The 14,365-nt window shown below is 37.2% G+C and overlaps 1 protein-coding gene across 2 annotated transcripts in view; it reads right to left on the bottom strand.

The window, feature by feature from the left end:
* Positions 1-14,365, bottom strand: part of Kpna5 (karyopherin subunit alpha 5) — a 46,631-nt gene that overhangs the window by 22,977 nt on the left and 9,289 nt on the right. For both annotated transcript variants that reach the window (XM_046426439.2, XM_046426438.2), the window contains 4 exons: positions 8,508-8,609; positions 8,286-8,385; positions 3,835-3,929; positions 1,202-1,333 (listed from right to left, as the gene is read on the bottom strand). In XM_046426439.2, coding sequence (XP_046282395.1) covers positions 1,202-1,333; positions 3,835-3,929; positions 8,286-8,385; positions 8,508-8,609 — 429 coding nt within the window. The remainder of the gene's footprint in view (positions 1-1,201; positions 1,334-3,834; positions 3,930-8,285; positions 8,386-8,507; positions 8,610-14,365) is intronic.

Here is a 14,365-nt window from a genome sequence, read left to right as displayed (position 1 = left end):
TATAAAAATAGATAAATAATTTTAAAGGTATTGTGTCCATTTACAACAAAAAAAAAATTGTTAAAAAAAACCAAAAAACAAAAAATCCTTTAAAGTAAAGGTATTTCTCATCCTAGGAAGTATAATATTCTCTCTTTTTTTTTTTTAAAGAGAGAGAGAACTTTTTAATATTTATTTTTTAGTTTTCGGTGGACACAACATCTTTATTTTTTTATTTTTATGTGGTGCTGAGGATCGAACCCAGCGCCCCGTGCATGCTTGGCGAACACGCTACCACTTGAGCCACATCCCCAGCCCTATTATATTCTCTTGATGTAGATATGATTTTTAGAGACCAACTTTGAAATATGTAAAAAGACCCTTAGCAATTTTAGATCTGTTGATAGAGTAGTCATTTTCTCTAATAAAAAATTGAGAGGTATAAGAAAATTACATATAGTGATGTTCATCACAATAATTTTAATACTGGAAATAAATGTACAATCAAGTAATTGATAGCAAATTATAGAAAATATCTGAGTTTATACTGAGTAATCAGGAAAATTTTCTTGGAAGAATAATTAATGTTATAAGAAAAAACTCCCAATATTCATATTAAGTAGATTTTTTTTAAAAGGTGATGAATGGTAGAGAGATCTATAGATCAACATGCATAAAAATGATGTGAAACAAAAATACCAAAATAATTTATTTTCTTTGGATGGTACAATTATATTTGATCAAATTTTTCCTTTTACTTGAAAATATATTCATGAAGTACATTAAAAATGGTTCTATTCAAAGTAATGTAATAATTAAAAACAGAAAAATATAATAACCACTCCCCGCCCCCCACACAAAATAATTAGTTAGATTGACCCAGCTTTAAAACCTACCAGCCATTCATGATTTCAAGTAAACTATTAACTTTTCTGGGTCTCAGTACATTGTTTTGTAAATAAAAAGAGTGCTTCCTATGCTAGCTGATATCACACTTACTAAGAATCTAGGATTATGCCCCAGACAGTTCATTCTTTAACCCTTCTAATCTGATACTGAAAAGAAATTACTGTTTTTAAAGAGTGCAATGTACAAATTAGTCACAAAAAATTACAAATCATAATTACAAATGGCATTTTCAAGATAAAATTAATACCTAACATACATAATAAGTTAGAAATTTAACTTACATAATATATAATAAGTTAGAAACGTAACTTACCTGTTCCTGAACATCTTCATGTTCTGAATTAAGAAGTTTGATAAAAATTGGAACAGCCCCAGTTTCAATCACTACCTTGGTATGCAGAAAAGTTCCAGATGCTATATTAGTTAGTGCCCATGCTGCTTCAAACTAAGGTTAGAGAGTAAAATAAATAAAACCATGAAAAAAATGTCAGAAAGGAGAAAAAAGGAAGAAGAGAAGGAGTAAAAACATAACTGGACAAGCCTGAGAGAAAGACTGACATGATTAATAAGATCCATTTTGTGAAGTCAGATTTCATAGATGAAAACTCTTAATTAAGAAAAACAATACTATTCTTCAATCTGTAAAAACAAGAACTGAGAAGGGATAAATGGTAATTTACAAAACCAACAATATATAACACACTTTAATTAATAAAATTGCTGATGTTTGAGAAGTATTCTGAAGAAAGTTCAAAAATAAATGAAACACTACTTTATAGAGCAACAGAATCATAAAAGGAACTTGTTTCCGTAGGTAGCAAGTAGCCCCAATCTCCTTATATAAAAAATAAGAAAATGGAATTTTAGGGATTTAGAGGTATTTGTTCAACATCAAGATTTCATTATTAGCAGAGACAATACTAGGATTTCTGATGATCTTTTAAGCAGGAGAGTTTCAAAGAAGTTATTCACATCAATTCAATTAGAATTTGGATAAATTTATATTATGATAGAATTTAACAGAAGCTACTAAGAAAAATTGAACCCATGGCTCCCTAACAATGAAGCTGTAAATACAGAAAGCAACATATAAATTCACAGGCAAACTAAGCAATGACTATAGCTTAAAACATTGAAGAGACAGCTTTCATATTAAGGTAGATATCATCATTAACAGAAATTGCACACAAAGCCATTACTGAAATACTGAAAAGTATAGTTATTGTTATGTGCAAGACTAAGAAAAAATTTATACTAAAAAGTAGTGGAGACCATAGTTGTGACAAATTGTAAATAATGAAATAAATAAAAGACAAAAGACAATTAAGAGGTTGGGGTTATAGCTCAGTGGTAGAACACTTGCCTGGCACATATGAGGTACTGGGTTTGATCCTCAGCACCGCATAAAAATAAATACATAAAATAAAAGTATTGTGTCCATCTACTACTAAAAAACTACACATATATTTTAAGAAGACAAAAGATTACTCCACAAAATTCTCCATTCATAAACCTACTAAAGAACTGTGAAAAACTAGAATGCATATGTATGATTAAAGAAAGAAACAGGAACTTTCTAAAAAGGAAAAAAGCACTTCTATTCAGTTCAATTTCACTTTTACTATGTGGCAATAATGCTAACTCTTCTGATTTGTCAAAGAAAAAGAAATCTGGATATTCATTTGAAATTTCCCAATTTTTAAAAAGTCTAATTCACATGTTTTAAAACATGTGTGCAGGCAAACAAAACATGTTTGCAGGTCATTCTGGATTATACACCCCACACAGATTTTAGACAGACTAATAGCCTGAACTAATATTCACATACATGGTATGGCGATACCCCAAGGTTACACTATTGTATTTCATTAGGTATTAATTATAGTAACTAATAAATATCAAGTTCCCTAAGTCCTGAATACACTATGCTATTCTCTTAACCTAAAACTATTTTCCTACTCTCAGTTCACCAAACTCTCCTTCGCCTTCAAGACTATTTTGGGAAGTCTTCCTTGATTCCCCCCATACAGAATAAGTTGCCAAGTTCACAGTGTTTGAGAACTATCATATCATATAATATTTTGGAACTATAATCAATAAAAGGTGTCAGTGCATGCTCTCGTTCTCTCTCTTTCTGCGGACCCTTAAGGTCAGAGGAGATGTCACAGTGACTCCAAACAAAAAGGTACTTGTGTCTCTTGTGTGGTTATTTTGCGCACCCAGTCAGCCCCGTTCAATTGGAGTAACCCCTGAGCCATTTGGTCTTGAGAACAGAAACCCGACAGTTAGGTAAAGGTTTACTGAATTCCTCAAACTGATAGAATTCCACCCTGTACTCTTACTTAAGAATTTACTTAGCAATAAAGTCAGGGAGGATAAACTGTTTGGTTCTTTTAAAAATTAAAATATTTGCAAACTTTGGTGATTTTCCACTAGTAGCAAATTATATAGAAGACATCTTAAATCATACATGGTTGAAAAGTAATGCTCTTTGGGAAAAAAAACTTTAGTCACATTTTTACTAGATTATACTAATTTATTCTTTGTTTCAAAAAAGGAACTAATTGATTAGTTAAAATGTTTAAAAGGAAAAAATTATAACTGTGGTTAACTAAGAAACAAAATTAACTTAACCACTGGGTTAACATTTTAGTTTGAGGTTTCCTAAAACAAAAAAATATTTTTTGAAGGATAACAACCATAGAATTTTTATTAACATTAATTAAATCTTATATATTTTTAAAATACTGCTTAATAAAATATAACAATTCCTAGAAGAAACAAGCATTATCATCATGCCCAGGGCAAGACAGATGAGAAGAATGTTTTCCTTTAATTGCCAAGTACTTTATGAATGCTTATAATATAGTCAGTATTGAAGAATTTTAATATGGAAACTTCAAAGTCATTTCTACAAGAGATTAAGAAAGAAAACTTCAGACTCACTTGTAAGGTACAATTTTCATTTCTTTCAAGGAATTTCACAAATCTCTGTACAACTCCTGGTTTCTGTATAACTTGATCTATTGGTGGATTAGGTTCTAAATATCAAAAAAAAGAAATCAGTTAATATATAGACACAAGAAGACACTTATCTGGTCCCTGTTTCAATTATCAGGGCACATAAAATAACTTTAACTGGATATAACTGAGGACAAATTTTCTCATAATTGCAATTTGATTGATTGATTTAGGTGCTGGGGAGTCAATCAGGCAGCAGTCCACCACTGGGCTATATCTCCAATCCCACTGCAATGTTTTTTGCAAAGCAAAAATTAATTGCAGTGATAGGAGATTTAAAAAATATTTTCTACACAGTTAAGTTGAAACCTATTAAGGAACTCACCTTTACAACATGGAAATATTTTAATCCAATACTCAAAACACCAACTGAGGGATAAAAGGCCTACTAATTCTTTCCAATATTTCTCTCAATTTTAAGGACATCTTCTTTACTACCAACAATGATTTGCTTAACATATGAGATTCTGTTTTGTATGGATATTTCTTTTTACAGAAATGCTGTTGGACTATCTAATATTCTTAATAAATTTTCAGGAAATGCAAAATGTTTTTAGAATCATAAAATCTCTAGGAAATTCATGAAAAATTCAAAGAAAGATATTTCAGCTAGACAATAATTAAAAACAAAGAAATCTTGCTTCTACCTTCAATTTAGTAAAAATACCCTCTGTGGTTGTTCAGTAACTTCTCTGTTGGTGTTCCTTTGGATCCGTCTTACCTCTATTTACTCTCTTCCTAGAAAATCAGTCTATTTTGCTAATTCAATTGCTACTTATCATTATCATTTGTGAAAATTCACGAACCTCCTTAACTGAATTATTCTCTGCTATATTCCAGACCATACTTACAAGTGCCTTTAATGTGAGGTTTTGTTTTCACACTTTCTTTAACAGGTAGCATAACCCAAACCAAATTCATATCACTATGCTTACTTACTCTTGCCCCTTTCCCTTCATCCAATACCCAAATCTGTCTTATACTGTGTTATCTACCTACCTAATCACCCAGGAAAAAATTTTCATTTACTCTTCATACTACAGTTAATAAAGCTATAGAATAAGATTTTGTTCAGGTGTTCTAAATCAAAATCCAAGTTCTTCTAATTATTAATTTGAGACCCTAGCTTAAACTGTTTTTATACTTATATCAATAGGATAAAACAATAATATGTATTTTTAATCCTTTTACCCTCCACATTAAAAAAAATCAAAACTAAATTATACAGTTATAGTTTGCACCTTCACCTTTCTTGTTTTTTTCTTTTTTTCCAAAAGAAAATTCTAATTTTACTATCCTTTTTCCCCTAAATTTATGAGAAAATTTGCTTTGCTTTTTTTGAGGGTACATGGGAAATGAGATTAGGAGAGAAAAAAAAAGGAATTTTGTGTTTTAAGTTTTTGTTTTGTTTTTTGGTACTAGGGATTGGATTTAGGGGGGCTTTACCTCTGAGCTCCATCCCCAGCCCTTTTTATGTTTTACTTTTTATGTTTTATTTTGAGATAGTCTATTAAATTGCTTAGGGCCTTACTAACTTGCTGAACCCTTCCTATGTTTTGAGACAGAGTCTCACTAAGTTGCTTAAGGCCTCATTAAGTTGCTGAAGCTGGCTTTAAACTTGCCATCCTTTTGCCTCCTGAGTTGCTGGGATTTTAGGTGCGAGTCACCGAGCAATAGAAAACAGGATTTTTTGATTAGAGAGTAGAGAGAGGTAGGTACCAGACAATCAGCTATCTCTCTCTCTACAGTTAAATATAGACATAGATATATAACATATACATGGATAAGAACCTAAATATGGTCTCTTCCTGGAGAATTAAAACCAACACATTTATGGTTACTTCCATCTAAAATAAAACAATTTAAGTGTACTTGGATCAGCAGCTAATCTAATATATTATGAACTGTTACCAGTATTAAATGAATCGACAGAATAAAGGTTTCTATACTTGTAAAGGTTAATGAACTCTATAAGACCTTTATTCATTATGGCAATATAAACATAAGCAAAATAGAGGACTTATCTGCTTCCGCAAATTTCTACAAAAATGAACTTGAAAAAAGGATGATTTGTGATTTACATCTACAAGACTGGTCATGCTAGGGGAAAAGGTGATTTTAGCAAAATATCATTATTATGACTTAAATTAAAGGGGTACAAACTTGAGCTACGGGTAGGCTATGGATTAGCCAGAGACATACTTAGATGTCTCTAAGATCAAGAGTAAGAATATTCATTACAATAAATAAATGCTTCCAAAAGAGGCAAAGTTTCTGCTTGTTTTTGCCTCTTTTTGTTCTAGTTATTCTGCTTTCCCATTTCTCCTACACTTGGTGGATCAAGTGAAACTGTATTAAATCTAATACTTTAATAGCCCTGACAGAAAATCAGTAAAAGAAAACATCCATAATTCCTGATGTATGCCCAATCTATGCAAGTAAAATCCCACTACCAAGAAGAAAAAGTGTTTCCCACTAAGGAAAAGATAATACAGATTAACAAAAACAGAACCCTTTGAGTAATTAGAGCGAATGAGGATAGAATCCTCTGACCAAGGAATTCTGAATCCAGACAACTTGCTCAATGACATCAGAAAGGTATTACACAGGCACACAAGGCTTAAAAGAATTTTTCACCAAAGCAAACATGTAGGGAGTGAAGAGAAAAAATCCTTCAAACCACACCCTGCCTTAATGAATCAAAATATAGAATTCAGTAATGGTGAAGTTGTAGCATAAAAATGCTGGTGGCTGTCTATAAAAATAAGGTGGTGCACAGCTGTAATCACAGTGACTCTGGAGGCCAAGACAAGAGAAGTGTAAATTCAAGGCCAGCCTGGGAAATTAGAAGACCTTCTCAAAACATAAAAGGGCTGAGGATGTGGGTCAGTGATACAGTGTACCTGGATTCAATCCTTAGTACCAAAAAAAACTCAAAAAGTGGCAAAATATAAAACTATAAAAATTTCATTAATCTGCTATAATATAAGAGTATAAAAAGAAAGGAAGTCATTCTTGATTGTATAAGGATTTCTTAATATCGCTAAGCTAAAGCTTGGAAGAAGAATGGAAAACAAAACTTGAATGTAGAAAGCACAAGAAAAAGCCATGGATTCTATGTAGACCTCCCCATGAGATTTCTTTTCAATTCTGTCTCTATTAGGAAGATAAAATAGCTGATCCAAGGGCATTTTCAAAATCTTATCAACATATATGGAATTTATAGAACTAGAATTGCTAATCAGAATTACTAATTCTATAAATTCCATATATAAAACAGGAGATTAAGACATATTTTTATTTAATGATGATTTCTTATAAACAATATAAAATTGTATAAATAATATATAGGCTATTGTGAATTATGAAGGGTCAATAAATAAGGCAAAATATTCTATCAGAAAAAGACCATACAAAATGCTATTACATTAACATATCTTTTAAAAAAATAATTGTGTTGGTAAAAGTAAATTAAAAAGAATACATGTACAAACTGAAAACGAGAGTGCAAATTAATAAACTTTATTCCCTTTCATCCACTATTTCACTTTGTAAATATATGTTCAGAAAATTTTAGATCATATAATGATTTTTATAGCGTATTTATGATAACCAAAAACTTTGGGAAAACGTAAGGCCTGACTGATTAAATTACTACTTAACATTCACACTCTATAATGCCATGTTACCATTTAAAAAATCATGTCTGCAAAACACTTTCACAAGAATATACAACCTTATTTCTTGGTACCAAGACCTTTTTTCTTTTTTTTTTTAAATATTTTATTAATTTTTGATGGACCTTTATTTATATGTGGTGCAGAGAATCGAATCCAGTGCCTCACACATGCTAGGCAAGCATTCTACCACTGAGCCATGACCCCAGCCTCTACCAAGATCATTCTTATATTTGCTTTTATTTGGTGGCGGGGGTGGGGTGGGGTGGGGGGCTACCAGGGATTGAACTCAGGGGCACTCAACCACTGAGCCATATCCCCAGCCTTATTTTGTATTTTATTTAGAGACAGGGTCTCACTGAGTAGCTAAGTGCCTCACTTTTGCTGAGGCTGGTTTTGAACTCAGGCTCCTCCTGCCTCAGCCTCCCGAGCTGCTGGGATTACAAGTGTGTGTCACTGAACCCAGCTTTATATTTGCTTTTTAAAATTCTTTCATATTTTGCAATTTTTCCACAATCAATGTTACTTTCATAATATTTTTTAAAAATAGATATTATTTTGAAAGATACTTTACAGAGAAATGAAGACCTACTATATCCAGCAAAGGTATCTTAAATAAAAAACAAAACAAAACAATAAAACAAAATTCTATCACAAAATCCTATAATATCAAATAAGCATACTGAAAATGATTCTTGCCTTTAGAAAGCAGCTTTCTAAATTTCTGTGTTGCTGTTAGCTGTTGTTCAGCACTATTAGAAAAAATCATTTGAACCATATCTGTGGTAATAACTTCTTCCTAAAAACACAAAAGAAAATTTAATTTTTTGCATGACTAGTATCTTTTGCAAACACTGTTTATGAAATATTGTTGAGGTATAATTAAAAATACATTTTTTTTTTTTTTTTTGCAAAATATACCTCTGGAATGGGTACAGTAGAACTGATATCTGGATCCTGGATAGGACTTTCTAACATAGAGTCGTCATTTCTGGGCAAAGAGACATTTCTGCGTTTGAACAACTGCAATAAAGAGAAATCAATGTAAAAGCAAATCCATTTCATAGGGAGATAACAGATGGCATATTAACTGAGTTAATATCCCTATGTTTATTAATTCAGGAATAAAAATGAAGGGGGGGGAGAAAGAAAGAAAGAAACATGGTGAAGCCATGAACGTAGATTTATAGCTACATTTCTTAAATCAAAAATAAGAAAAAAATCTGGCTATAGTCTTTGTTTTTTTTTTTTCATTTTTGTTTTTTTATTGTTGGTTGTTCAAAACATTACATAGTTCTTGATATATCATCTTTCACACTTTGCTTCAAGTGGGTTATGAAATCCCATTTTTAGCCCATATACAGATTGCAGAATCAAATCAATTACACATCCATTGATTTACATATTGCCATACTAGTGACTGTCGTGTTCTGCTACCTTTCCTATCCTCTACTATCCCCCCTCCCCTCCCCTCCCCTCCCCTCTTCTCTCTCTACCCCCTCTACTGACCTTCATTTCTCCCCCTTGTATTATTTTTCCCTTTCCCCTCATTTCCTCTTGTATGTTCTGTTGTATAACCCTGAGGGTCTCCTTCCATTTCCATGCAATTTCCCTTTTCTCTCCCTTTCCCTACCACCTCTCATCTCTGTTTAATGTTAATCTTCTTCTCATGCTCTTTGTCCCTACTCTGTTCTTAGTTACTCTCCTTATATCAAAGAAGACATTTGGCATTTGTTTTTTAGGGATTGGCTAGCTTCACTTAGCATAATCTGCTCTAGTGCCATCCATTTCCCTGCAAATTCTATGATTTTGGCATTTTTTAATGCAGAGTAATACTCCATTGTGTATAAATGCCACATTTTTTTAATCCATTTGTCTATTGAAGGGCATCTAGGTTGGTTCCACAGTCTTGCTATTGTGAATTGAGCTGCTATGAACATCGATGTAGCAGTGTCCCTGTAGCATGCTCTTTTTAGGTCTTTAGGGAATAGACCAAGAAGGGGAATAGCTGGGTCAAATGGTGGCTCCATTCCCAGCTTTCCAAGAAATCTCCATACTGCTTTCCAGATTGGCTGCACCAATTTGCAGTCCCACCAGCAATGTACAAGTGTACCGTTTTCCCCACATCCTCGCCAGCACTTGTTGTTGTTTGACTTCATAATGGCTGCCAATCTTACTGGAGTGAGATGGTATCTTAGGGTGGTTTTGATTTGCATTTCTCTGACTGCTAGAGATGGTGAGCATTTTTTCATGTACTTGTTGATTGACTGTATGTCCTCCTCTGAGAAGTGTCTGTTCAGGTCCTTGGCCCATTTGTTGATTGGGTTGTTTGTTATCTTATTGTCTAATTTTTGGAGTTCTTTGTATACTCTGGATATTAGGGCTCTATCTGAAGTGTGAGGAGTAAAGATTTGTTCCCAGGATGTAGGCTCTCTATTTACCTCTCTTATTGTTTCTTTAGCTGAGAAAAAAACTTTTTAGTTTGAGTAAGTCCCATTTGTTGATTCTAGTTATTAACTTTTGTGCTATGGGTGTCCTATTGAGGAATTTGGAGCCCGACCCCACAGTATGTAGATCGTTGGCTATAGTCTTTGTGGTTCCTAACTGTTCTTCAATCTGTACACACTTCAACAGGATTTTTTTTAAGTGCCTACTATAAATATTAAGATGTGAAAGACACCACAGAGCGAGAGATGATAGATCATATTATTAACTGATTAACTGATTGTGATATTGGGGGTTAGGGTTAGGGTTAGGGTTAGTGCATTGCCCCCGTGTGCTGCTTCACTGTGTGGGAGTATGACAAGTCAGGACGGCTAAAGGATATCTTGTTAGGAATTTCCAGCAATAGTGGGGTGCTCCGGAACCTGGAGGAAGGATTTCCATCGCACGACGATCGGCTACGGGGACTCAAACGCGAGAGGTTTGTCGCACGGAGGGTAACACTGCTTATTCAGCAAATCGCCCCGTGGCTAGAGTCTGCAGCGCGCGCTGGGAAACGAGGAGATAGCGACGCAGGGATACAGCACTGCAGTTTCTGCCAGCCGTGCAAGCACCGTACTCAGGGCTGAATTCTGGGTTCGAGACGGGGGAAGGAAGCGGTCCATCTCGGTTCTCCACACCGGTCAGACCACAGAGGAGGCCAGCAGCCACCATGTTGGAAAGCTGACGTCACCATCCCTGATTTCGACTGACCGCAGCTCATTCAGCCATAGAACAGGTAATTTCAGGCTGCCATTCGCCTGCGGCTTGCAGACAGATTGCTAGGGTTCAGTGCCTGGGTGCTTCTTAGAACCTGATCTTATCGGAGCGAACACCGAGCGCGGGGCGGCCGAGTTCTGGCTCCCGGAACTGAGCCCGCGGGGACTGCTTCTTGGAGCCTACTCTTATAGGAGCTTACACCGAGCACGGAGCGGCCGAGTTCCGGCTCCCGGAACTTCCCTGACCCGGGGCTAGGAGCCCGCGGAAACTGCTTCTTGGTCCGGGTCCTGCTGAGGGCCGGTCAGGACTCACTCGTTGCTTTGGTTGCCCGGCAAGGGGAACGAAATGCTGCCATTCGCATAGGATACCAACATGGCAGAGATCTGATGTCATCAGAAAGCGGCGGAGGAGAGAACTTCATCAATACCAGCGGCGACATAAACAGTTGGTATCCTGGTAGGGGGGGTGAGGCACAGACACCCGAGTCTCCTCAATTTGTCGTCGAGCCAGAGGGGAGGAGCCGGGCCGCCGCCAGCGCCCAGAGCAGGCCCAGCGGCTCGCCAGCGTGGTGACCGCGTGACCCCAATTGGAGAGGGGGCGGAGCGGAGCCGCCACCCGCACCCGCAAGGTGGGCAGACCCGCGACCCAGTGGTACATGGGCGTGGTAGGAGGGGCAGGGCAGAGCCGCCGTTCGCGCTTGCAAGCTAAACAGACCTGTGACAGCCTGGTGAGTCAGGCCCAGTGGCCTGCCAGTGTGGTACACACGTCACCCCAACTGGAGTAGGGGCAGAGCAGATCCTTCTCCCACGCCCGGATCAGGCCCTGCCGGTGTGGTGGCCACGTGACCCCAATTGGAGTGGGGGCGGAGCGGAACAGCCACTCGTGCCCGCAGGGTGAGCAGACCTGTGACCAACCTGCAGATCAGGCCCAGGGGTCTGCAGGCGTGGTAGGAGGGGCAGGGCAGATCCGCCGCCCGCGCTTCCAAGGTAGGCAGACCTGCGACAGACCGGCGGATCAGGCCCAGGAGCCTGCCGGCGTGGTACACACACCACCCTAATTGGAGTAGGGGCAGAGCAGAGTCGCCGCCCGTGCCAGGAACAGGCCCAGCGTCCTGCAGGCGGGGTAGTCACGACACCCCAATTGGAGTAGAGGCAGAGCAGAGCCTCCACCCGAGCCCGAAAGCTGGGCAGATCTGCGACCGACCAGCGGGACAGGCCCAGTGGCCTGCCGGTACGACAGACACGTCACCCCATTTGGAGTAGGGGCAGAGTAGAGCCGCCACCCGCGCCTGCAGGGTAGGCAAACCTGCAACCGACCGGCGGATCAGGCCCGGTGGCCTGCCGGCGTGGTACACTCGTCACCCCAATTGGAGTAGGGGCAGAACAGAGCCGCCACCAGCACCCAGAACAGGCCCAGTGACCTGCCGGCGTGGTAGCCACAACACCCCAATTGGAATAAGGAGAGAGCAGAGCCGCCGCCCGCACCTGCAGGAAAGATACGCAAGCAGTATGAAAAGACAAGGAAAGAAAGGACCACAAGCAATGCAGGTCAACGCAACTTTAGAAGAGGTAACAGCTGCAGCACATGGAATGTCAGATAAAGAATTCAGGATATACATGCTTCAGATGATCTGGAGTATCAAGGAAGACATTAGACAGCAAAATCAGACAATGAAAGATCACTTCCACAATGAATTACGCAAACAAATCCAGGAAGCAAAGGATCAACTATACAGGGAGATAGAGGTTATAAAAAACAAACAAACAGAAATCCTAGAAATGCAGGAAGCAATAAACCAACTTAAAAACTCAATGGAGAATACTACCAGGAGAGTAGAACACTTAGAAGATAGAACATCAGACAATGAAGACAAAGTATTTCAACTGGAAAAGAACATAGACAGCTCAGCAAGACTGTTAAGAAACCATGAGCAGAACATCCAAGAAATATGGGATAACATTAAGAGACCAAACTTAAGAGTCATTGGGATACAGGAAGGTACAGAGCTCCAAACCAAAGGAATGAGCAGTCTATTCAATGAAATAATACGAGAAAACTTCCCAGACTTGAAGAATGAGACAGAATCCCAAATCCTAGAAGCCTACAGGACGCCGAATGTGCAAAATCATAAGAGATCCACACCTAGACACATTATAATGAAGATGCCCAACATACAGAATAAGGAGAGAATTTTAAAGGCTACAAGAGAAAGGAAGCAGATTACATTTAGGGGTAAGCCAATCAGGATAACAGCTGATCTTTCAACACAGACTCTGAAAGCTAGAAGATCCTGGAATAACATATTTCAAACACTGAAAGAAAATGGGTTCCAACCAAGAATTGTGTATCCAGTGAAATTAAGCTTCAGGATGGAAGATGAAATTAAAACCTTCCACGATAAACAAAAGTTTAAAGAATTCGCAGCTAGAAAACCATCTCTTCAAAACATCCTCGCCAAAGCATTACAGGAAGAGGAAATGGAAAATACCAATGAAAACCAACAGTGGGAGGTAGGACAGTAAAGGGGGGGAAAATAATCAAAGAGGAAAACAAACCATGTTTAGTAACAGAAATAAACAAATATGGCTGGAAGAACAACCCATATCTCAATAATAACCCTAAATGTTAATGGCTTAAACTCACCAATTAAGAGACACAGGCTAGTAGAATGGATCACAAAACAAGACCCAACAATATGCTGCCTACAGGAGACGCATTTGATAGGAAAAGACATACATAGGCTGAAGGTGAAAGGTTGGGAAAAACCATATCACTCATATGGACTTCGGAAACAAGCAGGAGTGTCCATACTCATATCAAATAAAATAGATTTCAAGCCAAAGTTAATCAAAAGAGATAAAGAGGGACACTACATACTGCTTAAGGGAACCATACACCAACAAGACATAACAATCATAAATATTTATGCCCCAAACAATGGTGCAGCTATGTTCGTCAAACAAACTCTTCTCAAGTTCAAGAGTCTAATAGACCACCATACCATAATCACGGGAGACTTCAACACACCTCTCTCGCCACTGGACAGATCTTCCAAACAAAAGCTGAATAAGGAAACTATAGAACTCAATAACACTATTAATAACCTACACCTAATTGACATATATAGAGTATACCACCCAACATCAAGCAGTTACACTTTTTTCTCAGCAGCACATGGATCCTTCTCAAAAATAGATCATATATTATGTCACAGGGCAACTCTTAGACAATATAAAGGAGTAGAGATAATACCATGCATCTTATCTGATCATAATGGAATGAAACTGAAAATCAACGATAAAAGAAGGAAGCAAAAAGCATACATCACTTGGAGAATGAACAATAGGTTACTGAATGATCAATAGGTTATAGAAGACATCAAGGAGGAAATTAAAAAATTCTTAGAGATAAATGAAAACACAGACACAACATATCGGAATCTATGGGACACATTGAAAGCAGTTCTAAGAGGAAAATTCATTGCTTGGAGTTCATTCCTTAAAAAAAGAAAAAACCAACAAATAAATGATCTCATACTTCATCTCAAAATCCTAGAAAAAGAAGAGCAAAACAACAGC

This window comes from Marmota monax, unplaced genomic scaffold (genome assembly GCF_021218885.2).
Source record: "Marmota monax isolate L192 unplaced genomic scaffold, Marmota_monax_Labrador192_F-V1.1 WCK01_AAM20220418_F8-fsc00174, whole genome shotgun sequence".
In the NCBI taxonomy this organism is placed as follows: Eukaryota; Metazoa; Chordata; class Mammalia; order Rodentia; family Sciuridae; genus Marmota; species Marmota monax.
Note: the sequence above shows the minus strand (reverse complement) of the source record. Positions and strands in the feature narration are given on the sequence as shown.